This window comes from Cnephaeus nilssonii, assembly GCF_951640355.1.
Source record: "Cnephaeus nilssonii genome assembly, chromosome: 5".
Taxonomy (NCBI): domain Eukaryota; kingdom Metazoa; phylum Chordata; class Mammalia; order Chiroptera; family Vespertilionidae; genus Cnephaeus; species Cnephaeus nilssonii.
This window is the reverse complement of record NC_137076.1, coordinates 33,357,977-33,385,360: the sequence shown is the minus strand read 5'-3', so window position 1 is coordinate 33,385,360 and position 27,384 is coordinate 33,357,977. Positions and strand designations below refer to the sequence as shown.

General features: G+C 39.4%; 1 protein-coding gene across 1 annotated transcript in view; it reads right to left on the bottom strand.

Moving 5' to 3' along the window:
- The window catches only part of ELP3 (elongator acetyltransferase complex subunit 3), a 95,109-nt gene that overhangs the window by 13,873 nt on the left and 53,852 nt on the right, over window positions 1–27,384 (bottom strand). Inside the window, exons 11-14 of the mRNA XM_079770952.1 lie at window positions 24,178–24,268; window positions 21,130–21,195; window positions 17,149–17,376; window positions 15,904–15,985 (exon numbers count right to left, since the gene is read on the bottom strand). Coding sequence (XP_079627078.1) covers window positions 15,904–15,985; window positions 17,149–17,376; window positions 21,130–21,195; window positions 24,178–24,268 — 467 coding nt within the window. The remainder of the gene's footprint in view (window positions 1–15,903; window positions 15,986–17,148; window positions 17,377–21,129; window positions 21,196–24,177; window positions 24,269–27,384) is intronic.

Genomic DNA, 27,384 nt, shown 5'->3' with positions numbered 1-27,384 from the left:
TATCATGGAGGCCTTTTTCTCTTCACCACTTTACCAGCCGGGATGATGATAAAATGAGATAAGGTGGAAAGAATACCTTGACATGTGCTTGGGAGAAAAGAATAAACTTCTCTGTGTATGTATAAACTTTAGATATTAAGCATTAAGTTATTAAAAGGCGAGGTGATGCTTCAGCTCAGGCACCTTAGACAGAACGCAGCCCCTGGGTGGATGTTAAATTTCAGGCTATTGTCCACTGGGATGGGATGGGATGACAGGAGTAGAGAGCAGGCCTGCACTGGGGAGAAAGCCGCCTTTCCATTTCCCAAGGCTGGCTGCCAGGAGCTGCTGACCTCCCCCTGAACCTGAGACCAGGGCCTACAGCATTTCTCTCATCCTTTTTCTGTACCAAATGCCTTTCAAGCCTCAAGCCCCAGCTATGGAAAAAACAACAACAAAAAGCACCTCCCTCTCTCTGAAAGATGTAGACCCTGTAAATACTGAGGAAGGAAGGCAATCACAGAAAATGTACATGCCAACTGCCTCTTAAGAAGATTAATCAAAGATGAACATGAAACAAGCCTAGCTGTTTACTTAAATTCTACTCTGGATTAGAAAACAAAGGGAGAAGCAGGCAAAAGGAGTAAACTTGTCAATGTGGTACCCAAACTGGCTGCAGAGCAGCTCTGCTGCTGCTTCCTAAGGGGCTAGATCCAACACCAGAGGAGAGGCTTTTTTTTTTTTTTTTATATATATATTTTATTGATTTTTTACAGAGAGGAAGAGAGAGGGATAGTGAGTTAGAAACATCGATGAGAGAGAAACATCGATCAGCTGCCTCTTGCACACCCCCTACCGGGGATGTGCCCGCAACCAAGGTACATGCCCTTGACCGGAATCGAACCTGGGACCCTTGAGTCCGCAGGCCGACGCTCTATCCACTGAGCCAAACCGGTTTTGGCAAGAGGAGAGGCTTTTAAAAGAGAAAAATCAGTCAGGAGCAGGAAATGAGCCTAAAACCAAACTTGCTTGTGATTCTGACAACTTCACTTAAAAACAAACAAATGGAGCAACAACTGTATAGTTGTTTATACTGAAGTATAAAGCTAGAGGAGGAAGACACTTTTGAGTATACACGTGCCAGGCATTGAAGTTTCAGAAAGAGTCATAACACAAGTTCACACAGCCAGTAAGGAGAGCTGTCATTCAGACCCAGCCTGCCTGACACCTTGGCTCGGCGTATTTCTAATGAGTTCTGGCACCTGTGTTATGGAAATGGCTGCTCTGCGCCCCAAACTCGGGCCTTGAACATCAAGTCTGCTCTGGTAACAGCACATCCCTTTCTTTTACAGAACAGAAAGGCCATCTGACTTGTCTTGATCACTTTACCTCCTCTACATGTGTCCAGTTTTTCTCCTTTATTTATAAATCACTAAATGAAACAAACATAATGACCTTATTTGCACTTCACTAACAGTTCAGTAAGCAATAGAAGAATAAGGCATATACAAGGGTCTGATAACATAGGTAGGCAATAAAAAACTTTGTAAACATACGGCTTACAAAGGTGAGAGCAACTGGGGAGGGGGATACTTTTCAATAACTTGATAAATTGTAGCTATCCTTAAAAATGAAGATAAATGCAATATAGGGTGTGGTTTTTTTTTTGGGGGGGGGGCGGGGGATGGAATAATGATGGGAACTAGATCCTAGAGGAAGAGTAGACAAGTCAGGAGTATTTAAGCTTTCAGAAAAGAAAGTGCTGAAAGGAAATGAATAAAAACTCAGAATTCAATACACAGTGAAACTTCCTTTAAGAATGAAGCAAATTAAGGGCATTTCATACAGTCAATACTGGAATAATTTGCTATCAGCAGATTATTACTAAAATAAATTGTTTAAGCACAAAGAAAACAATACTTGCAAATTGCCCAAATACCCATTGATAGTAAAACAGATAAATTATTCATGTTCACTTAATATCCACATCATAGAATCCTATAATCAATGAAAATGAATCCATATCATAGAATCCTACATATCATGAAAATGGATAAACTACCTGAAAGATACTGCAAGGATTGAAGAGTGAAGAAAGTGGTAAATATATCAGTATATCTAAATGAATACTTACTTAAGTATTCATTTAGATATATTGGCATATCTACTAGTAAATATATACAACAATAGTAATAATGTCTTGTGGATTTTAGAAAATGTATCACACAGAAACTTCAGAAGAGAGGATATTTAAATGGTCAATAAATATGAAAAGGTAGTCAACTTCATTAGTCATCAGGGAATGTAAATTAAAACTACAGAGACATACTACATACTCATTATACTGAACTGAAAATTGTATAAGATGGAGTGAAAATGGATAGCAGTTTAGAAGACTACTCTGCAGACTGTTAGAGTTGAACATACATACTCCCTATAATCCAGCCATGCCACTCCTCTAGGTATATATTCCACAGAAATGTTTATGGCTCCCAAGATACACATACATGAATATTCACTGGAAACTACCCAAATATCCAGCAAGAGTAAAACAGGTTAATTATGAGTTATTTGCATAATAGAATCCTACATATCAATAACAATGAATGAGCATGGCCACAAACAATGTGGCTCAGTATCACAAGGTTGCACAAAAGTAGAACAACAAAAATACTCTATAAATGATCCTAACAAAACTATATAGGTAAGGAAATCATAATCAGGTAGTGAAATGTAAATAAAATCATGGACAGAAATAACAAAAAGGTTAGGCTCCTGGGTGGAGGGGGGAGAAGGCACCATGATTGAGAAGAGTTAACAGGAGGGTACTTCTTGGGTACTGGTTATGTTCTTGACCTTGTTTAACATTTGATGAACTTTCCTGTCAATTTGTTACAGTTTACTGCCAACTTTTAAAAAATGAAAGAGAAGATGTAATTTCAACTACGTGATTGCTCGTATAAATGGGGAAATAATTCTTCATGCATATGGAAATTCAAACAAAACTGGGTTTAGTGATTCCAACTCCACAAAAAAATATATAAAATTACTAATGTGTTTTAATAGAGGAAGAAATAATACAGGAAAATTAAGTATTTAATGAGTCTGTACTGGGAGCCTGGATATTAAAGTCTTATCTCTTGGAATTCTTCAAGGAAAGAAAAATTCTGGCCATATAATTTAGACATTTTCTTATCTGAGGCTGGAAAATGATTTAGAAATCTGGAGGTACATTCCTGTTCTTTAAATTTTTTTAATTTTTAAAAATTGTTACTGAATTTATTGGGGTGACAATGGTTAATAAAATTATATAGGTTTCAGGTGTACAATTCTACAATACACCATCTGTATATTGTATTGTATATTCACCACCAAGTCAAGTCTCCTTCCATCACCATTTATCCTCCCGTTACTTACTCCTGCCTCCCTCTACCCATATTCCCCTCTGATAATCACTATACTGTTGTCTGTGTCTGAGTTTTGTTTTCTGTTTTTTTGCTTGATCCCTTCACCTTTTTTACCCAGCCCTCTCCCCTCTAACAGCTGTCAGTCCGTTTTCTGTATTATGGATCTGTTTCTATTTTATTTTGTTCATTAGATTCCACATATAAGTGAAATCATATGGTATTTGACTTTCTCTGACTGGCTTATTTTGCTTAGCATAATACTCGCCAGGTCAATCTATGCTGTCACAAAAGGTAAGATCTCTTTCTTTTTTTACACAGCAGAGTAGTATTGCATTGGGTAAATGTATCACATCTTTTGTATCCATTCATCTACAGATGGGCACTTGAGCTGCTTCCAAATCTTGGCTATTGTAAATAGCACTGCTATGTACATAGGGGTGCATATACATTCCTGATTCTTTGTTAGGACATGAGGCTGTCCTTCATCCCTACTTATGTGTTGGACTGAATTAATATTGAGTCCACACGCATTCCTAAAGCCAAACTTGAAAATAGAAAGGAAATATGTAATTCTACCCTTTGAAACTGATTTTTTATTAGATGAACGATTGATATGATTAATGATTACTTAATAAAAAAATCAGTGAAATAAAAACAAATGAAAAAACTATTATTTTAATTACTTTTGATTTCAATTAATCAACTATTTATTGAGTGCTTGATATATGCCTAGCAGCATTAATTCAAGGCAAATGTATTCATTAGATACTGAAATGAGACTATTACATCTCATTGATCTTACTATGATGGCAATATTTCACTCTTCAACAATGCACACTGATATGAGAGTTGGGCAAAGGTTTTTATTCTGGACATTTAAAAATGAACCAATTAACTCAATCACCCTAGATCTCTGAAAGAAAAAATGTTTTCTTTTGTTAAAAAAAAAAAATCTTACAAGGTTACCCACATATAATGTCAGCTCTTCAAAGTAGCTGGGTATTGCAAATCATCATCACAGCACATTAGTACATTATTCCCTATTACCCGGGAAGATAAAGAAACTATCTCAGGAGAGGTAAAGGATCCAATTTGCTACCCAGAAGCCTAAAGGTTCCTCTATGCATTTTGTAGTAGTATGCTAAAATAATAACAGAGTAAATATGAACAAAAAATAAAGGTAGGTAACTTACAAAGAGCAAGCATGGAGAATCTAAACAGAAGCTACTGTGGTACCTTACAATAGTGTGATGCTGGTGGGTTAGCCTATAGCTCTTAGGTTTTTTCCTCACAGGGAGTCTGAGATAGAAGAACCCACAATCATCTAATTCAAATGGAGTGACTATGTTCCTACCAAGGTGGAATGTTTGCTATGTCCCAGACCATTCTCACTATTTCACCCATGTCCCAAATCATTAAGTGTGTTTCTGCAGAAAATAAAGTTTGTACCATCTATAACCTAGAAGGAAGAGAGATTCCTTCTATTTACAGTCTTAAAAATAGACTTTAAGAGGGAAAATGGTGGCATAGGGAACTCCAAAGATAATTCCCTCCACTGAAACAAACATTAAGCTGGGGAGAAAACAATCAGAACCAACTATTTTTGGGCTCTAGAACTTGATAAAACACTTAACACAACCAGGGCAGCGCTTGATCTTTGGTAAGAGAGTGGATGTGAACCACCTACCACCCCAATTCCTAGAGTTACTGGCTGGAGCCAGGCTGGGCAGTAAGCCCTAGTCCTCCAAAAATCTGGCGTGGTCCTTCTTCCCTAATGTGTCTATTGTAAGATTTGAAGAGACATCAACCCCCCCTTCCCTTCTTAAAGATCCAGACATTTAAGGAAATCCCTGTCAGGTCACAGGCTGACTGCAGAGGTAACGGAACAGAAACTTTAGTGGCCACATGCAACATAGAATACTGACTCTATAAAAGTCACTCTAAAAATAGATGACTATAGCCCTCCAGAGTAATCCCCAAGGAGGGGAAGAATCCTGACTTTTATAATACTCAAAGGTAGAAAACAGGAAAGTAAGAGTCATTCATAGGAAAAAAAGTTGAGAGAAACTATGCCTGAGGAAACCTAGACACTGGAATTACTAGGCAAAGTCAACTTATTAAATACTAGAGGCATGGTGCATGGATTTGTGCACTGGTGGAGTCCCTTGGCCTGGCCTGCGGGGATTGGGCCAAAACCAGCTCTCTGATATCCCCTGAGGGGTCCCGGAATGTGAGAGGGTGCAGGCCAGGCTGAGGGACCCCACCAGTGCACGATCCAGGACAGGGAGGGACTGTGGGAGGGCTCCAGGGTGTGTCTGGCCCATCTCGCCAGGTCCTGATAGGCCAGACCCCAGCAGCAAGCTAACCTACCGGTCGGAGCCTCTGCCCCCCTGTGGTCAGTACGCATCATTGCAACTGGTCAAACAGACACTTAGCATATTAGGCTTTTATTATATAGGATGCTCAGAAGCTAAAGGGAACCATGGATAAAGAACTAATAGAGCACAACAACAAAAACAAAAATCAACAAGTGGGACTATATCAAACTATAAAGCTTCTGTACAGAAAAAGAAATGATTAACAAAATGTAAAAGGCAACCTATAAGATGAGAGAAATATTTGCAAACCATATATTGGCTAAGGGTTTAAAATCCAAAATATACAATATACAGATCATGTATTATAGAAATGGACACTTGAAACCTATATGATCTTATTAACCAACTAGAGGCCCGATGCACAAAATTCGTGCAAGAGTAGGCCTTCCTTTCCCTAGCTGCCAGCAACCAGCTTTCCTCTGGCACCCAGGACCCGGGCTTCCCTCACAGAGGGAGGCCCCACTCACCTTCCACAGCCCACTGGTCAGTGGCCTTGGCCTCCCTCTTTGGGGCAATCACGGAGCCCCCCGACTGATCGCCCCAGTGGTCTGGGCCTCCCTCTGCGGGGCGATCATGGAGTGGCGGCTGGGCCCCGACCAATCATATCCCACCCACCTTGGCTGACCTGGTGCCAGTGGGTGTCATAGTGTGGTCGTCTAGAAAGTCTTTCGGTCTAATTAGCATATTATGCTTTTATTATAGACTAGAGGCCCAGTGCATGATTAAACCATGCACGTGTAGGGTCCCCTAGGCCTAACCTGCCATCCAAGCCATATCCACTGTCCTGCAAAGCCGGAACGGACAGACAGCCAGCTCCCCCGCTTTGGCTTTCAATTGCGGGGGAGCTGGCTGTCTGTCCGCTGGTGCTGGAGCGGACAGACAGCCAGCTCCCCCGCTTTCGCTCCCCACTTTTGATGGTCTGCAGCAGGACGTGGGCTCACTGCCCCAGAGGCCCCTTCTGTGCTGCAGCACAGCCATGGCACAGATGCTGAGCTCAGCGTCCCGCCGGCCCAATCGGCCACCCCGAGTCCCGCCCCCTGCGCCTCCCGCTGGCCCAATCATGGGCGTAGCGGAGTGATGGTAATTTACATATTACCATTTTATTAGGTAGGATGTCACCCCAATAAACTTAATTTAAATTAGAAACTGAGACTCCTGTTCAACATAGTACTGGAAGTACTAGCCATTGCAATCAGACAAAAAGAAGAAATAAAAGGCATCCAAATTGGAAAAGAATAAGTAAAACTGTCCTTATTCGCAGATGACATGATATTGTACATAGAAAACCCTAAAGACTCCAACAAAAAATTATTAGACTTAATAAATGAATTCGGCAATGTAGCAGGATACAAAATTAACGCCAAGAAATCTATGGCATTTCTATACACCAATAGTGAACTTACAGAAAGAGAGACTAAAAAAGCAATCCCATTTACCATCGCACCAAAAAAAATTAAGATACCTAGGAATAAACGTAACTAAGGAGGGTAAAAGATCTATACGCGGAAAACTACAGGACACTGAAAAAAAGAGACAGAGGAAGATGTAAACAGATGGAAGAACATACCATGTTCATGGATTGGTAGAATCAACATTATTAAAATGTCCATACTACCCAAAGCAATCTATAGATTCAACGCACTCCCCATTAAAATGCCAACGGCATATTTCACAGATTTAGAAAAAACTCTCCAAAAATTCATCTGGAATAAAAAAAGACCCCAAATAGCCACAGCAATCCTGAGAAAGAAGAGCAAAGTAGGTGGGATCTCAATACCAGATATCAAGCTGTATTACAAAGCCACTGTTCTCAAAACAGCCTGGTACTGGCACAAGAACAGACATATAGATCAATGGAATAGAATAGAGAACTTACAAATCAACCCAATCCACTAAGCTCAATTAATATTCGACAACGCAAGCATAAACATACAATGGAGTCAAGACAGTCTCTTCAATAAATGGTGTTGGAAAAATTGGAAAGATACATGCAAAAAAATGAAACTAGACCACCAATTTATACCATACACAAAAATAAACTCAAAATGGATAAAGGACTTAAACATAAGATGGGAAACCATAAAAATACTAAAGGAATCCACAGGCAGCAAAATATCAGACATATGCCAAAAGAACTTCTTCACTGACACTGCTCCTAGGGCAATGGAAACTAAAGAGAAAATAAACAAATGGGACTACATCAAAATAAAAAGCTTTTTCACAGAAACCAACACAAAAACAAGAAAGCCCATTGCATGGGAGAACATATTTGCCAATGTTATCACCGATAAGGGATTAATCTCCAACATTTACAGGGAACGCATACAACTTAACAAAAGAAAGATAAACAACCCAACCAAAAAATGGGCAAAGGACCTAAATAGACACTTTTTGACATTCAGAAAGCCAAGAGACATGAAAACAGGCTCAAAGTCATTAATCATCTCAGAGATGCAAATCAAAACAACAACGAGATACCATCTCACACCTGTCAGAACGGCTATCATCAAAAAAATCAACAAACGACAAGTGCTGGTGAAGATGTGGAGAAAAAGGAACCCTCCTTCACTGCTGGTGGGAATGCAGACTGGTGCAGCCACTGTGGAAAACAGTATGGTGTTTCCTCAAAAAATTAAAAATAGAACTGCCATTTGACCCAGTAATACCACTTCTAGGAATATATCCCAAAAAGCTAGAAACACCAATCAGAAAGGATATATGCAGCCTTATGTTCATAGCAGCACAATATAAAATAGCTAAGACTGGCAAAGAGCCTACTAGTAAGTGCCCATCAGCAGATGAGGGGATTAAAAAACTGTGGTACATCTACACAATGGACTACACTGCTGTAAAAAAGAAGGAATTCTTACCATTTACAACAGCATGGATGGAACTGGAGAGCATTATGCTAAATGAAATAAGCCAGTCAGTGAAAGAAAAATACATGATCTCGCTCATTTGTGGAATATAAAGAACATTATAACTGATGAACAAAAATCAATACAGAGGCAAAGAAGCATCCAACAGACTGTCAAACTACAGTGGGAAGGCTGGGGAGTGTTGGGGGGGGTGGGGTAAGAGATCAACCGAAGGAATTGTATGTATGCATATAAGCATAACCAATGGATGAAAGACACTGGGGGTGGAAGGGGGGGGGGCGTGGGGAATGAGGGCATGTGCCGGGGGGTAGGGGAGACTGGGGGAAAGTCAATGGGGAAAAAAAGGAGACATATGCACTACTATTTGTAATACTTTAAAAAATAAAATTAAATAAAAAATAAAGGGGGGCTGGGGTGGTTATATCACTATGAAAAAAAATGCACTTAAGTCAAAAAAGTTTACCAAAAAAAAAAGGTGTTATATATTAATAAAGGTGCAATTCATCAATTTATAAACATCTATAACAGTGGTCAGCAAACTCATTAGTCAACAGAGCCAAATATCAATAGTACAACGATTGAAATTTCTTTTGAGAGCCAAATTTTTTAAACTTGAACTATATAGGTAGGTACATTGTTATTAACTTAATTAGGGTACTCCTAAGCTGGCCTTTGCTAAAAACTCAAGGGGCCAAAGAGCCTCATGTGGCTCACGAGCCGCAGTTTGCAGACCACTGATCTATAATAATAAAAGCATAATATGCTAATTAGACCGGACAGCCGAACGACCTTCTGGATGAAGCCACTGCAGCAGTGGCTGAGGCTGTGGCGGTTAGGGGCAATTAGGCAGGCAGGCGAACAGTTAGGGGCGATCAGGCAGGCAGAGTGGTTATGGGCAATGAGGCAGGCAGGCAGGCAAGTGGTTAGGAGCCAGTGGTCCTGCATTGTGAGAGGGTGCAGGCTGGGCTGAGGGACACCTCCTCCCCTCACCCCCGGGAACGAATTTCATGCACTGGGCCTCTAGTATAATTATATAACTATAAACTTAACAACAGAGCCCCCAAATATATGAAACAAAAATGGACAGAATTGAAGGGAGAAATAGATAGTTCTACAATAAGAGTTGGAGACTTCAATACCTATTTTCAATAATGAATTAAAAAAATTAGACAGAAGGTCAATAAGAAAATAGAGGACATGAACAATACGTGAAACCAATTAAACCTAACATACATACACAGAACATGGTAATGTAAAAAAGAAACATGTATAGGAACAAAGTGTTTGAATACTATTAAAATTAAAGTGATATTATTTAAACTAGATTGTTACAAGTTTAAGATGGTAATTGTAATTCCCAAGAAAATGCATACAACCATCATTTCCAATAGCAATACACCAGGAGGAACAAAAATGGAGAAAAAGTCTACAAATGTGTGTCAACAATTAGCAGGGCTATCCTCTGACTTTAACGTGCCTGTTTCTGAGACACAAGACGACCTGACAGCATGGACCCTGGAGGAGCAATAGCAATAGCACTTGCCAACTGCTGCTCCTCAAATGTCAACAAGCCACTAACTACTGGCATCACTAGCTTCTGCCTAGGAAACTTCACCAAACATTCAATTGCCCACAAGATCCAAATAGTGGAAACTCACCAGTAACCTATTTATAAATATTTGGAAAATATGCATTAATTAATAGTCATGTGATTCCATGTGATTCCAGGTCTCTAATGCACTTGACATGCAATGTACTATAAACTGGTACCTGATTCAGCCACAAATAAATAAATATCAAGTCAGGGAATAAAGAGTCCAGAGAAAAGCTACGCAACAATGCCTTCAGAGTCCAGTTACAATGCAGATACCAATTAGCAAACATTTGTTATCTAACAAAATAGTATTCCATGTCATTAGTGCTAGTCTGCTTAATAATGATGCTGAAATGAACAAAGTTCTTGTAAAAGCAATATTTTACTTTGTATCTATTATCTTTAAAAAGAAAGATATTAACCACTACAACAAAATCCTATTGGAACATGCACCACAAAATAAATATGTATGAACATTGTTAGAATACCAAATGGAAGAAAGTGAGGAATATGTAGAACCCTAATAATGCACATTTAATTGGGGAATAATTTATTGAAAGATAAACTATGTAAAGGGATGAAACAGAAACCATAAGAGAGCGAACAATCTTTTTCCTTCCTTTCTATGTTAACACATGCAGCACACGCTGGTTTGCATTTGGAAGGCTTCCGGTGTCCATTAGCAAAGAGATACGCCAGAATGAGGAAAAGCTTTTCTAGGCATTTTAGATTATGAGTCCATTACCAGACAGATCTAGTTACAAATGCATCCTTCAGGTAGATTATAATGCAGAGAATAAACTTGCCTTCACCTCAAACAGAGGCGATATGCTGCAGCCTGGAACACAGGTGAAGTTTCTGGGGTCCAGTAAAGTAAATCTCAGCTATCTGTAGTTTAATGAAACCAAACAATGATTATTTCCTGCCCACATATCATTTTGTTAATCAGGGGTTCTGGGTACAAGACCATTAATTTCAGTCGTAAGAAGCCACACTGGCCTATGCCCGGCACAGGAACATTGATCTTTTTCACTAGTAGGAACTGTCGATGTGGCTTTAGAGTCCTCACTCTGAGCATCATGATTTAGAATGATCTCATCTCCAGTGACTTGTTTACTCACCCTAAATTTAAGCTCCTTTTCTCTCCCCTCTTCTTTGCCTTCTTAATAGGCTTAACCAAAATGGCTATCAGTCTCTGACTTCAGTGATTCCTATCATCAACCAGTCAGACATTTTCCTCATTTCTCATCATCTTTGTGTGATATCAACCTTATACAATTCTTGGCCAATGGCCATATTAATTTTCTACTTGAAAGAACACAAATAGAATACTGCTTATGACGAAGGTAGGAGGGGGAGCTTGGGGAATAGCTGTTAGTCCTGATGCATAGCAATTAGCTTTGCAAATAGAAACAGTAACACGATTGGACCTGACACCTAGCCAAACTGCCAAAAGGGGGGGAAATCATTCTGTTGGGGGTCCTGAGTGGCTTTTTAAATAGTGGCTACATTTGCCTTTTTGGAAATGGTATGAGCAGTGTGACATCAGAGATCTTCAGTTTCCATGGTGACTATTAGTGATGGCATTTCAAATGTTGTGGTTAGGTTCCACTGTGTAATTTCTTGCACTTTACACCATAAGAGAGGGAAGAGAAAGAACTGCTTCCTCTTAACATTTTTAAAGGAAAGAATGCTAATCATCCAAGTAGATATGATCTATTCACCTTAAACATGTGGGCTGATAGAAGCTACACGAGTAAGCTGGTGAGAGATACTAAAGCATTTGGACTTGATAGGGACTAATTAACTGCTTAGGTATTTAGCAGCAATTAACTGTCATTTTCTGTCAACACATTATTTTAAAAAGTGGTTGTTCTTATACCACAGATTTACCCACTTTTTACATGTAGGAAAAGCAGTGTAAGTAGGGAGAAAAACTTAGCTTCCTCTGCAGTTAAGGACAATCTCTAGGGTGAAGACGGGGAGCCGTCCAGCCCAACATGAACATCCCTCACAGGCAGACAGCACTGCGCACTTCTCTCTGCCCGCTCGGGCCTGGGTCCCTTGCTCATAGGAGAAACTTAATAAATACACTTAGTGATTTTGATGTCGATGAAGCTAAACATTTCATTTCTACTTTAATTTCCCATTTAGAGTTGATGGTTAATTTTAAAACACTCGGTTTACTTACGAAGAATTACATGTAGTTAAAAAAAAATAGAATAAGCAAAAGTCTAAGAAAGTGCTTCATTTCACACCGATAAACAAGGAAGTTTTTAATTTTCTTATGTAGCTGTAAAGTTAATATTTAAAAAAGATAAATCAGTTATAAACTTTATATAATACCATGTATTCTTTTTTCTATTAAAATTGTTTTTTATCTGTTACCTCAATATATTTTGTTTATAGAAGGTATATTCTTTATTTTTCTGACTGGTGATTTAAATCAGATCTACTGTGTAGTTAATATTGTCTAGAGGCAGAATCAAAGATTACAAATCCAAGTAACAGAGAAAATCTGCTGGCATGATGAAGGGAACTCATAATGAATCAGAATGTAATTTAAAAACAAATTCTACATAAATGCATTCTTACAGTCACAGTAACCAGAAATGATAAATAATCTGCCTCTCTCTGACTCAAGCTACCAGTTACGTAGGGACAGAATATTTAGGCCATCACCATGTAAGAGTTTTACAAAAGCCCACAACAAGAATGGATATACACACTGATGACAAAGTCAGAAAAAAAGTAGGACATTTAGGTCACAAAGTACCACCAGTCGTGACTGAAGTTAATAGGCATCCACAAATCACTGATAGGATTAAGCCACCTCAGATAAACTTCATCTTTATTTTTATCATCACATACCCAATCCACAATGAGACTGAGATCAGTTACTGATGAAATTAAAGGGTATCCTACCACACCTTCAGAAAAGAATCTACTTAAAATGTAAATGTAAAACAATTGGCCATGTGGACAACTTAAATTATGTGACCCACATGTTTTTAGTAAGAAAATAAAGGTCCATGAAGATCAAGTGAAATTACCCAAGATCACAAGAGCTAATGTCTATGAAGAAATGGAATCGGAACCAAGCCCTAAGTGTCTCTTCTTATAGACGACCTCTGATGGCGTATTGTGAATGAGTGTAGCACCCAAATACCAGTGCTATCACAAAAAGACCTGCATTCTAAGAATCAACTTATAGAGAATAATTGTTTGACATTTTACAAAAACCAATTAAAACATACACACAAACACACTCTCTCACACACACACACTCACACACACACACACACACACCACCACCATTGTACTTAAATAAATTATGTAAAAGTATATGATTGTCTAATTACTAAGCAGTATACCTGAAAACAATACAAAATAGAATTGAAAGTAAACTGTTAAAAAAAAAAAAAGGCCAAAGTCAAAATGAACAAACATGGAAGGAAAAAAAACCAACATAAAAAACATGTTGTGAAAATAAACACTTTAAATCTGCCTTCCTTGAAGATCTGAATAATGGACATCTCAGATGTCTGATTCAAAAATTTAAACAGAACAGTAATATGTTAGTAAATTAGATATAAAATGCAGAATACACAGACAGAAGTTCTAGCTTTTTCATTTGAAGGTGATCAGATTTTGAGTCAAAGAGAAAGTCAAAGCCCTATGTGGTTTTCCCAAAAGCAAGCAAGGTGGGGCGTCCAGGCCACAGTGACAGAAGTACCACTTTCTTCCTCCCACAGAACTCACTTTAGTTCTTCCAGGGCTGTTCCTCAGGCTAGAAGCCCACTGACCAAAAGAAACCCCCGTACGGAAATCTAGTAGGTCCTATTGGAGGAGCTGATAAGGCGAAAGGCTCTTCCCTGTTACTCTAAAAATTCTACAAGTAGATGATCTGAAATTGAGCTATTATTCAGATTATGATAAAAAGCTAGAAAGAGTACAGATGCTGATTTCCATTTCCTGCTCATAAAAAGCAGAAACTGAGGCTCTCATGGGCAATTGAATGTGACCTCAGGCAAGTCAGGGGCCCTCCTTGCATGTATTATTTCTAAAAAGAGAGATATCATGAAGCCAAGTGAAATAATGTGCAGAAGTGATAGAATACCGATGCTCTCAGTTTTAAGACTGATTAGGTTTCCCACAGATACCAGAAAATCATGTGATTGCGTATCAGCCTTTGAGAGTGCAGGCACGGCCAGTGTCACGGCAGTACCCTTACCTTAATGATCTGGAAGAGGGCATTACATTTGGAAGAGAATACTAAAACCCTGCTACTCAAAGTGCAGTCTGAAAATAATCAGCTTGGGTGTCACTGGAAGCTGGTTAGAAATGCTGGCTCTCAGGCCCCACCGCAGACCTAATGTGTCAAAATCTGCATTTTAACAAAATCTCCAGGTGATTCACAAGCACATTAAAGCGTGAGTACTGTACTGCAGACACTGACAGTGCTCCGGAAAAAGAGGCCACCGAAATTTCAGGTGATCCCTGCCCTTCACGGATGCATGTGGAGAATGAGCTCTGAGGCGGTACCACCAGGAAAGGCTGACTTCTGGTCAACTACAGATTAAACCATTGAGAGGTAATCATTTATCATCACATGTATCAGTATCAATCATGTGAGCCTCATTTAGTTCATTTAGTTCCCGCTTCTTTAGTGGGATTAAAGATAACAGAGAAAAAAATTATAAAGCTAACCATGTTAAGAAGTGCTTTATTAATCTGTGTGGATAATGCCAAAAAACCATGGCCAGACTAAATGATTGAGTGAGGCTGGGTCATTACATTTCCATAATTATAATCATTAAAAGCTAGGCCAAGGTATTGACTTATTGATGGGCAACAACTTACTGATTAAAAAAAAAAATCTCATTTCAACTTTCATTTTCAGAGAAAGGAGTATTTTCTTAAAAGGAAATAATCCGCCTTTAGAATGGAGTAGTCTAATAAGAAAACAAACACTGGAAGAAAAATAACGTACATTTTGATCATGGCTTTCACCATGTTAGCTTCTTACTGGAAACAGCAATTTGTGTAGGGATACAATGCTAAGAAGAAAGCGTGAATGGGTGCTACATTACTTCTTGTCCCACTCATCTACAATGTCCTTTTCATGCCCCTTCCCAATTGCCTGCTGTCCTAGATAAGGTAGGGAGAATCCAGACAGGGGCAAGCTCTTCCCCAAGAGCAAAGTCACTGCGAATAGTATTTAAGGAGCAGGAAACTCTGCCTTTAAACATCTTGTACTGGCAACTGAGATTCTATTTTAATTTCCTGAACAACAATATTGATAATCTCCACATTGATTTACATTTTTCTTGGATCCATATCATCAAACTTCATTTTCCCAGACAAAGTAACTGGGCACAAGGCACAAGAGAGATGAACACGATGACTAGTGTGACAGACAGCGAGGAAGACAGCACACAGACTATCGGTCTTGCCACTCAGAGATGGGTTGCTTCTGAACGCTCTATTCCAGCAAACTGCTTATAGGAATTTTCTTTGTGTTTAAGCACAGGTATTTCACTATTCAGTTCTGTCCCATTTTGAACATAAACAGGCGCAAAAGAGGCCTGAGGTAGTTTTAATTGTGGTACCAAGTTAAAAATGTGAACGAGTCATGAACTTTGCCCTCCCCTGCTCCCCCTTACCTGATATAACAGCTATTTTCCCAGACCCATGTTCTTCTCTAGCTATTCTTTCTGCTTCCTCCATCAGCAGCATGCCAAATCCCTATAAGGAGCAATAAAGAGGGTTAGAGAATTAAGGAGAAAAGAAGTCATTAAGGGCATCTATAAAACAAGAAGGCTAATATTTAGTACTTGCTAAAATCTGTTAAAATTAGAGTGACAAAAAGAAACCCATTTATGAACGTAAGGAACGAGAAATCATTTCATTATACTGAAAGTACACTACAGCAGGCTAGTTGGGGGGTGGGGTGGGGGGGGGGGAGAGAAGGAATAACTTTGCAACAAAAGCCAAAGGTATTTTGTGGCTGATGTAATCTACTCACAGCAAAGGGGTAACTGCCTTCACTTCTGTCTCTTTTTGAACAAGTTCTAGGCAATTTCAAGGTGATGAAGTCTAGGGCATCTAACCTGTATTTATTAGTCACCCCTCCAATTTCTAAAGGAATTTGAGACCAGGTAATATTCTTAAAAAAAAAAAAAAGATTTTAGAGAGAAGGGAAGTGGGAGAGAGAGGGAGGGAGCGAGGTGGAGATAGAGATATATAGAGAGAAACACTGATTTGCAGTTCCACTTATTTATGCATTCAATGGTTGATTCTTGTATGTGCTCTGACTGGGGATGGAACCCACAACCTTGGTGTATCAGGATAATGCTCTAAACAACTGAGCTACTTGGCCAGGGCACCAGGCAATATTCTTAATTCACTAATTTTGGAGTCTATGCTATATCTACCACTAGTGTCTTTAACCCATTTTCCTAAAACTTAAAAAAAGTAAGTTTTTTATTTATTTGTTTGGGAGGAGCGGAACAGTGTTCCAACATATATCATATAACTTGCATTTATGAAGTGCTTTAATACTTCTTAAGTGCTTCCACATTATCATCTCCTTTGATGCCATAATAGCGAATCATTCAAAACTGCCGGGATTGGACCATTTCTGACTTTCAAAAACAATTTCATATCGTTCAATCTAGTATTATATTCCACTGGCCTTAGTCTCACTTTGTCTCTTTGTCCTCCCCGCTCATACCCAAAAGTGGGCAATTTGAAGAGAAGACATCTCTGAACAACTAAAATATTGGTTCCTCTGTTTCTATACTTCCCTTTCACCTTTCTTTGTCTCTTCCTCCCATTCCTTTTTTCTTTCCCGCCTTTGGGCAATTTCTGAAATAATTATGGTCAAATAGAAATGAAATACAGGATACCTGATGCTGAAACTTAGTAGGATCCCGACTGCTCACAGGGACTACACTCCCATACACATGCAGCTCTCGGACTATGGAAACACCTCCAACCAATTCAAAACGGAAGGTTTCCTCTGAACACTTCCGTAACCGCAGGAGGCCAATCAAAATGTCTTGATCTGGGTCTTCATATGATAAGAATGTTTCCCAGCCACCATTTGCAACATAATCTCTCCTTACCAATTCAACCTGTTAAATAAAAAAAACCACAAAATCAACAAACAAAACCACATTTTTTAAAAATTAGAGAACAAAGTTCATTTTCGTAATTATATGTATTTACTTAGGCTAATATCCACAATTAAAGATAAAAAATAATCACGAATTATTTCTTTTTACTTGTCCCATCTTGTATATCCATTAAGTCAGAGTTCATGCCTTGTTCATGAACTATTTCTCCCCCTGGTGGGTGCCAGGGCCAATGATCACTAGATACCGAAAGATTATGCTTCTGCAATCTCTTGATGTTGATTCTGCACGTGGAGCACTCAAGCTGCTGTGTGTGTGCTCCTCATGACAGAAGCCCTTTTTCATGTTCATGTACTATTATAAGAGAAAAACAATTTTACAGTTTCATAAACATTCGAGCTTCATTCATCTTGAGATTCTTTTTTTTAAAATAAATCTTTATTGTTCAGATTATTACAATTGTTCCTCTTTTTCCCCCCCATAGCTCCCCTCCACCCGGTTCCCACCCCACCCTCTGCCCTTACCCCCTGCCCCCACTGTCCTCATCCATAGGTATAGGATTTTTGTCCAGTCTCTTCCCGCACCCCCCACACCCCTTTTCCCCCAGGAATTGTCAGTCCACTCCCTTTCTATGCCCCTGATTCTATTATATTCACCAGTTTATTCTGTTCATCAGATTTTTAATTCACTTGATTTTTAGATTCACTTGATAGATATGTATTTGTTGTTCATAATTTTTATCTACCTTTTTCTTCTTCTTCCTCTTCTTAGAGAATACCTTTCAGCATTTCATATAATACTGGTTTGGCAGTGATGAACTCCTTTAGCTTTTTCTTATCTGTGAAGCTCTTTATCTGCCCTTCAATTCTGAATGATAGCTTTGCTGGGTAGAGTAATCTTGGTTGTAGGTTCTTGCTATTCATCACTTTGTGTATTTCTTGCCATTCCCTTCTGGCCTGCATCGTTTCTATTGAGAAATCAGCTGATAGTCGTATGGGTGTTCCCTTGTAGGTAACTGTTTTTCTCTTGCTGCTTTTAATATTCTCTCTTTGTCTTTTGCTCTTGGCATTTTAATTATGATGTGTCTTGGTGTGGTCCTCTTTGGATTCCTTTTGTTTGGGGTTCTCTGTGCTTCCTGGACTTGTAAGTCTATTTCTTTCACCAGGTGGGGGAAGTTTTCTGTCATTATTTCTTCAAATAGGTTTTCAGTATCTTGCTCTCTCTCTTCTTCCGGCACCCCATAATTCAGATGTTGGTACACTTGAAGTTGTCACAGAGGCTCCTTACACTATCTTCATATTTTTGGATTCTTTTTTCATTTTGCTTTTCCGGTTGGGTGTTTTTTGCTTCTTTGTATTTAAAATCTTTGACTTGATTCTTGCGATCCTCTAGTCTGCTGTTGGATCTCTGTATATTATTCTTTATTTCAGTCAGTGTATGCTTAATTTCTAGTTGGTCCTTTTTCATATCCTCGAGTGTCTCACTAAATTTATCCGTCTTTTCTAGAAAATTCTTGAAAAACCTTATAACTGTGGTTTTGAACTCTATATCCAGTCATTTGCTTTCCTCCATTTCTTTCATTTGTGACCTGTTTCTTTGTCTCCACATTTTGGCTGCTTCTCTGAGTTGATAGAGTGGCTTTGTGTGCTAGGTGTCCTATAGGGCCCAGTGACTCAGCCTCCCCAGTTACCTGAGGTGGACATTCTTGGTCACCCCTTTGTGGGCTGTGTGCACAGTCTTATTGTAGTTAAGCCTTGAATGTTGTTGGTATCACTGGGAGGAATTGACCTCCAGGCCAATTGGCTGTGAGGATCAGCTGTGTCTACGATGGGAGAACTTCTGTGCTGGAGACACCCTTATGAGGCAAGACTTGTTTCACTGGGGCTTTGGTGCTCACCGAGTCTGCCCCCTGAGTGTGTCCCTTATGGATCTGAGGAGTTGTAATCTGGATGGTCCTACTCTGACCCCTGGGTACACTAGCTCTTGGATCTCCAAGGAGGTGCTAATTTAGCCTCTGCCTGAGGCCACCCAGCAGGAGCTATGGAGAGATCTGCAGATTCCTCTTCTTTGTTTGGGTTTTGGAGGTGCCCAGATGAGGCCCAGCTGTGAAGCAATGCAAGCTGCTGCGGGGCCTTGGGCCTTCTTTTGGATGTTCTGGGTCTCACTGACTCAGCTGCAGTTTGTTAGGCAAGTTTAGATTTCAAAGGATCAGGTCATTCATATGCAAAAGCCTCTGCACACAGTTTGGATGGGGCGGAGTCTCAGGGAGGAGCAAACAGCAATGGCTTCCCGTCAGCCCTGCCCTAAGAGGCCCCTGGGTCTCAGTGTCCCTTGGTAATCTCTTTTCTCTGAGAGAAAGCCGCCCTCGAGTTCCGCCCGCTGCCAGACAGTCCATTTTCTCCCAGTATGAGTCTGGGTCCCCAGAGTCTCGCCCGGAACTGGAGTTCAGAGCAGTCGGGAGCTTGTGTCTCCCTGTGGATTGAAAAAGCCAGCCGCGTACTCAGTTGCCAGCCCTCTCCGCACACGCGCGCGGCTCCATACCTCTGCCTTTACTTCCGCACCTCCTCTGAGTCTCAGTGTGCTTTTCTCTTCCCTTCTAGTTGTAGAATTTCCACTTAGCCAGCCTTCCTGTAGTTCTGGAAGATGTCCGTTTTGTCTTTTAGTTGTAGTTTTAAAGTTGTTGTGCGAGGCAGCAATTTTAGGTGTTTACCTATGCTGCCATCTTGATTTCTCAATCTTGAGATTCTTACAAATATCTGGTTTAGTAAATGCTTCCATGCAGTTAAATCTCTGATGCTCTATGAAGAGTCTCTAAGGTAAAATTATTAACTATGCCACATGTGTAGCTCTTGGGAGAACCCCTGGGCCCCAGAACTTTCAGATGCTCAATGGTTTAATTTTCTAGTTCTTCCTCCATTAAAACCCTATTTTGAGGGGAGAGGTATGTGTCATGCGTCACTTACTAGTTCCTGACAGCATCCCATAGGGCCTTTAAATTATTGTCTAGTTATGAGATTAATACATTAAAGAAAATTCAATCACTGGAAGAATGGCTTTTTGGAGGAGACTTTTGTGGTAGCAATCTACATAGCTTTTTATTCAACTCATTGTTCAAGTGCCTTGTACTTTGCATAAATATAAGCAATATGTAACAATATACATACACAGAAAAGCCAAACCTACATATGTGGGCATCAGGCTCAAGATTTATGAAACCCCTGTCTGCTGATAAGGGCTGATCTATTCCTTTGATTACTACCAATGGGCAATAATTTAACAGTTGCACACAATGAGATGAGCAGATCCCACCTAGCTTTACCTGAATATAGCCACTAGCCACATGTGGCTATTTACATTTGAATTAATTAAAATTAAATAAAATTAAAAACTCAGTTCCTCAGTTGCACTAGCCACCTTTTAACTGCTTAATAGTCACATGTGACCTGGCTGATGCCATACTGGATGGCACAGATTACAGAACATCGCCAGCACTGCAGAGTTCTATTGCACAGTGCTGGTCTAGAATGAAGTTCAGACTTGGTTTTCCTAATGTGGCTCTTCTAGAATTCATCCCCTCATAATTGGCTCTTTCCTGGCTTCACATCTGTATCTGATCCACAATTACTCTTGGCTGATAGTTTACTCATTAACTTTGAGGATCCAATCCATTGGTAAGAAGGTGTGGGTTCAGGCTTGCCAAAAAAAAAGATTTATGAACAGGACCCAATCGCTCTAAAAAATGAAGAAACTAACCTGATATGGCCGTACTTTGTGATGAATTTCTTGAATTCCAACTTCTCTGGTTCTTACATCTCGACACTGGGGGGAAAAACAGTGGAAGAGGGAGCAATTATAAAACTGGTAACTAATTCAATTTTTATTGAAACCACTCCACCAAACCCCAGACTCAAAATTAAGTTTGGATCCAATTTGCATTGAGATAAAAGAACTGCACTAAAAAATGAAGCCATCTTTAATAAATCTGAGGATGGGAACCATGGAATGAAAATGTATGAAGTTAGTACAGTACTGCTTTTAAAATAAGTTTAGAATTCAAATAAGATCAATATATAACGTAATATTGGAAGTAAAGAACATACATCCTAAAACCTGATAACAGTTTTACCCAGGGGATATAACTGTATTTGAAAGTGCAATCCAAAACAATGCAGATAGAACAGTAAAAAGAAAATCCCTAACTTTTAAAAACTCTCACCACTTTATGGCCGTTAGTATTTTTAGCATCATCATATCTGTGTCACTTTGGAAATCTTGTCAAAAAGAGGGATGCTGAAGACTGTGGTTTTTTTTTTTTTTTTTTGCAGAGAAGGGCACTGCAGAAGAAAGGATGGAAGGGAGGAAGGACAGAAGGAAAAAAAGGGGGGAAAAACTTTCTAAAAAATAAAATGAAAAAAGGGACCTACACTCATTTATTATATAATCCAAACTGCAGTTACAAATAGCTCTAGTGTCCCAGGGAGGCACAGAGTTGCCTGCAGATATGGATGCAATGTCTGGTCTGCATAGCCAAGCATGTGCGATGCAACTCTCACTTCTCTTCCACATGCTCCATGGTCTGACGTTTATAATTACAAAATCCATAAAGTATTCAGTTATAGGTCTTATGGCATATTTCCCTACAGAATAAACTGAAAACTTATTTTCAGGATTCTAACATTTTCTACCAATGAGGAAAGATCACCCTAGGAAATTTGATGATGTCATTCATGCAAGCTAAACCACCAACAGTGTATTTATGAAGGATTGCTATCTATACTAATAAAAGGGTTATATGCTAATTAGACCAGATAGACTTGACATCTTCCGAACAAAGCCACGGTGGTAGAGACCAAGGCAGAGGCAGTTAGGGGCAATCAGGCAGGAAGGCAGGCAGGCAGGCAGGCAGAGGCGGTTAGGAGCAATCAGGCAGGCAGGCAGGTAAGCGGTTAGGAGCCAGCGGTCCCGGATTGCAAGAGGGATATCCGAGGGGTCCCAGATTGGAGAGGGTACAGGCCGGGCTGAGGGACCCGCCCCTGTGCACGAACTTCATACACCGGGCCTCTAGTATATGGACAAAACTCCACAAGAAATACTAAGAGCTGCAAGTCCCAGGAACCAGTCCAAGATAGTAATACTTTGCTAATGTGGATTCCATGAACTCAAAAACTGTACAGCAAACAAGGATCACAAGTCTCTGTAATTATAAGTCTATTACCTTTGTATGTTGTCTTTTAACTACAGCAGTTCTATATAGTAACTGGCATGTGAATGTACTATATTTACATGACCTTAATGATCGCCTGCATGTTTTTTTGTGTTTTTTTTTTTTGCGGGAGTGGGGAATGCTTTTTAAAAGGCAGAGGTTGGTATTTGCTTAATTGCTGGTATAGAAATTGCCTCTGTGAACTAGATGTCTTTTGACTATGACTGAATTCCAGTCTTTAGACTCAATCCCAGTTTACTGAGCGGCTATCAAGGTTTATGAGGGTCCAGACAATGGGCGGATGATGAGGTTATCAGGATAACCAGGCCAGATCAGTCACTCTTAGTGGTATTTTCAGAGGACAGAGGAGGTGGAAATAAAGAACAGGTGAATGGGAAGCAGAACAGACATACAATCTTGTTTGGTTTATTAATTATTGCAAATACATTAGCAGATTTTCTAGAACTTAAAATCATTTAATTTGGGGAGGAGGATAGAATAAGCCAATGTTCACAAACTCTCCTCTACACAATTTTCTGGAAAGTTTTCTCCATAGTAATTTGGCTAAGAGAATAAAATGCCTTAGGTAAGTCTTCAAACGTGATATAAGGCCCTCAAAACGATGTCTTTCAAAGTGCAGTCCATGCTTATATTGTGCGTGAGGACATCCACAGCCCCATCCCACACCTAGTGAACTAGAATCTCTGAAGGCAGAGCCCAGGAACCAGTGCTCAGGCCAACACCACTCCTGGCCTCTTCTCTTGAGCAGTTCAGTTCTAAGAAGTAGTTTCTAGGGCACTGAGTTCAAATCTCATAATAGTTTAAGTAAGAATCACCTAGAGCAGTGGTCGGCAAACTGCGCCTCGCGAGCCACATGCGGCTCTTTGGCCCGTGAGTGTGGCTCTTCCACAAAATACCACGTGCGGGCGTGCATGTACAGTGCGACTGAAACTTTATGGCCCATGCGCAGAAGTCGGTTTTCGGCTCTCAAAAGAAATTTCAATCGTTGTACTGTTGATATTTGGCTCTGTTGACTAATGAGTTTGCCGACCACTGACCTAGAGATTTAAATTGCAGATTCCTGGGCTCTTGGTACTTCTAGGGCCTGCAGAAAGGAAGTGCTTAGTAAACATCTGTGAAACAAATAACTGACTGAATAGATGTGAGGGTGGAGTGGGGTGAGGAGACTGTTGGCAGCAGCATTGTCTGGTAATTACTTCACGCATGTAATCCTTGTTTCTTCAAACATCGTATCCTCATATACTTCTCTAACCATTAGTCAAGAATCAAACACTCAATACTTCAAAAGAAAAATGTTTTTCAAAAAGCGAGTTAAGTACATAGTTGGCAATCTGGGTAGGTGGAAAAAAACATTACAACAAACCTACACGCTTTGAGAGGGAAGCAGAAGGGGTGTAAGGGATGGGATGGGATGGGATGCAGCTTTTGCAACCACTAACTTCAACTTCAACATGTTATACAGTAAGAATACCTTCAATATGTGAAAGCTTTTTGACCAAACTCCTAAGCTTGTGAGAATATAAAAGTATTTTTGCATTACAGATTACTTTGATCTCAACAGTTAGTCAGATTCTTACCTGTATTCCAAGGTCCTTCATTCTTGCGAATGCCAGCTCTCTCAAATTACCATGCTCGACTCCTGAGCTGACTAAGGGCATTGGAATATCTCTGTAGGAGAAAAAGATCAGCTGTTGTAAAGTAGAAATAATTTTTTACAGCAGGAGAGTAAGAAGACCTTAAAAAAGGAAAAAAGAAAACAAAAACTCAAACCCAAACAGCCTACAATGCAGATCAGAAAAGCAGAGGCTGAAGATTCTAACCAGGGAGCAAGGCTCAGAGCTTCTCTATCCCTCAGTTTTCCCATCTGTGAGATGATGATTTTCACCTGCCACTCAGGGTTTCTGTGAGAAACACCTGACAAAGATCACTTTATAAGATTATAAAGCACAAAACAAATATCCAATAACCATTAGTAATGATTTTTGACTGAAGAGACATTTGTATTAAACAAAACAAGAAATAAAACTGTTGTGTTTTTTTAAATCCAATTTGCTTACAGTTATTGAATGACAAGTAACCAAAAGCCCATCTTAGCCAACAACTGGTCTCAAAGAATAAATTTTTTTTCCTGTTTCCCAAAAACCTAAATGAGAAGTGACTCTGTAGTAGGAGAATAATAACTTGCCTAAAGATGAGAGGAGAGAAAATTGATTTCCTGACAGTAATCTAGTGTAAAGTGCCTGGCATCAAGGAGACTTCAATCAAAAGTTGAAGTTCCATTTTAGTAGCCCCACACACCCTCTTCCTGACAAGCAGTTTTTAAAAATCTGAAGAATATGCTCAGCACATCTGCTTTCTATTCAAAGACAAGACCCCAATTTGTTTTGTCTAATATCTGGTAGATTAGAAGAAAGATGCAGAATACACCAATTATCTTCTCTTCTTATTTTTTGCTTTTGAATCAATTTGAGTCTTTTCCTTCTCTTGTTACTTACCCTTTCAAATGTTAAGTATGTACAATTAGCTACGCCATCCATTAATTCTAATAAGATATTTCTCACTCACTCAAAAGTATCAAAAGCCAATCAATTAGCATTAAAAACTATACAGGATAAGTCTATTGGGCTCTGGAAGTCAGTAGTTTCCATAAAGACACTATAAAACAATGACCAGTCAAAATTCTTTAAGATGACTCACCAGGAAATCCAAAACAAGAGTAACAGCCAAATTCAAGTCTTCTCAATGCCCTTTTATACTTCAAAATATGTTATAAATAACTCACAAATACATATGTATGCACTTTCACAACTTAACATATAAAACATTGTTATACATGATGTGAAATTAATAAACCAATGGCAAACCACTGTTAGTACCATACATGACAGACATTTGATTTTTCTTATGCATGGCAGTTATGTTTTATAAAGGTGCCGAAATACTGAATTAGCAAATACTGTAGCATTGATCCTAGGGAAAATGCAGAGTTAGTTTCCTGCAAGTCTTTAGTCATATTTTAACTGACCAATGCATAACCTTGTTTTATTTGTGTTTCTGTTTAAAGGCACTTCATTTAACATATAAGTGATTCATTAATATTGCACTTGTGGCCAACAGCACTATAAATTCATGCCTCAGTGAAACATCTAACCATGTATTTTCTTCATAAGGTACATTACAGCCTTCTTGTGCTTAGGAAACTAGATAGGCAGCCCTATGCCTGGGGGCCATTTTAAATAGCAAAATCAACAAAAACGTAAGAAATGTGTTATTGAATAGACTGTGAAAAGGACACTGTTTACAGCATGAGAGCTGAAACAAGTACATAGTATCACACCACCAATATCCCATTCCTCCTTCCAACCCTCCAACTACCAGTCTATCACTTACCAGTGACTCCTGTCTGTAGCATCCTCCCATAATGGTTGTCAATGGTGATTATCTATTTCTATCACCCCATCTGCATTTATTAGCTGAGCTTGTATTGAAGGCAGAGCTTTCCCTTTTCCCTATTTATTCATTTATTTATGAACTCACAGACTCCTATTTTATTCAGTGAGATGTAACCTGATATTAACATATCTATTTTGTTGCATAAGTTGGATTTGGCCAGTGGGCATGAATACAGGCTGGCCTATGGGTCCTTGTGACGTGTCCCCATCATTCTTTGAATATTTCCTTACTTTCTGGAAAAAAGATGTTCCAAGTATGTTTGCTGCACCAACCCTGGAACTGGTAATTTTTTCAAGCAGCTCTGATTCCTTTCAGCGAAGAGTGGTATTTAGAAAGCAAGATCCGGGCATTTGTTGTGCTCATTACTACTGAGGTGTCACTGTCTCTAGACCCTTTCAGTGTACACACTAAGAAATGTATGTATACACATAAATGTATACATATTTATAGTCATATATACATACACATAAACCATGCCATGTGGATGCCATGATAAAATGAACAGCAACCACTTCATTAATTACATGACAGACAGGGTATAGGTATGTATCTATAACTATTTCTGTATATAAACTTAAAAACCCATTTCATGCTGAAATCATCATGCTAATCCAGTGCCTGAGTATGCTTATCAGCTTCCCATCTTTCAGTGTTTATAAACCCCTTCAGACAGTGAGAAATCTTTAGTATATTTATTTGCTAAATCAGATTAACTTATTTGTTCAGTGTAACCACTCTTCCAACTATTCTAGCTGCCACCTCTACACTCCCTACCCTCACTGTCTATTTCTTTGATGATAGACAGGTTGCTGTAAAGACCTCTGTGGCATTGCCTCCACAGGTGGTGGGAAGGGGAAGGATTATGGGCTCTACAAGTATTTCTAACAATGAACCAGTACTTTTTTTTAACATATAAATTTTTATTGACTTCAGAGAAGAAAGGAGAGGGAGAAACATTAAGGATGAGAGAGATTCATTGATTGGCTGCCTCCTGCACGTCCTCTACTGGGGATCGAGCCCACAACCCAGGCATGTGCCCTTGATAGGAACCAAACCTGGGACCCTTCAGTCCCAAGGCCAACGCTCTATCCACTGAGCCAACCCAGCTAGGGCTGAACCAGTACTTTTAAAAGACACTAAAATTTGCATGAAAGTAAACTCTCTAAGAAATAGGTTTTATCACATTAACACTGTTAAGCAGAACTATGTGACAGAAAAGACAATTACTAGCAGGGTTGGCTAATAATTTGGGGGTCCAGTGGAAAAGGAGAGCAGAGGGCCTCTTGTTAAAAAGTTATTTAATAGCCCTGGCTTGTGTGGCTCAGTTGGTT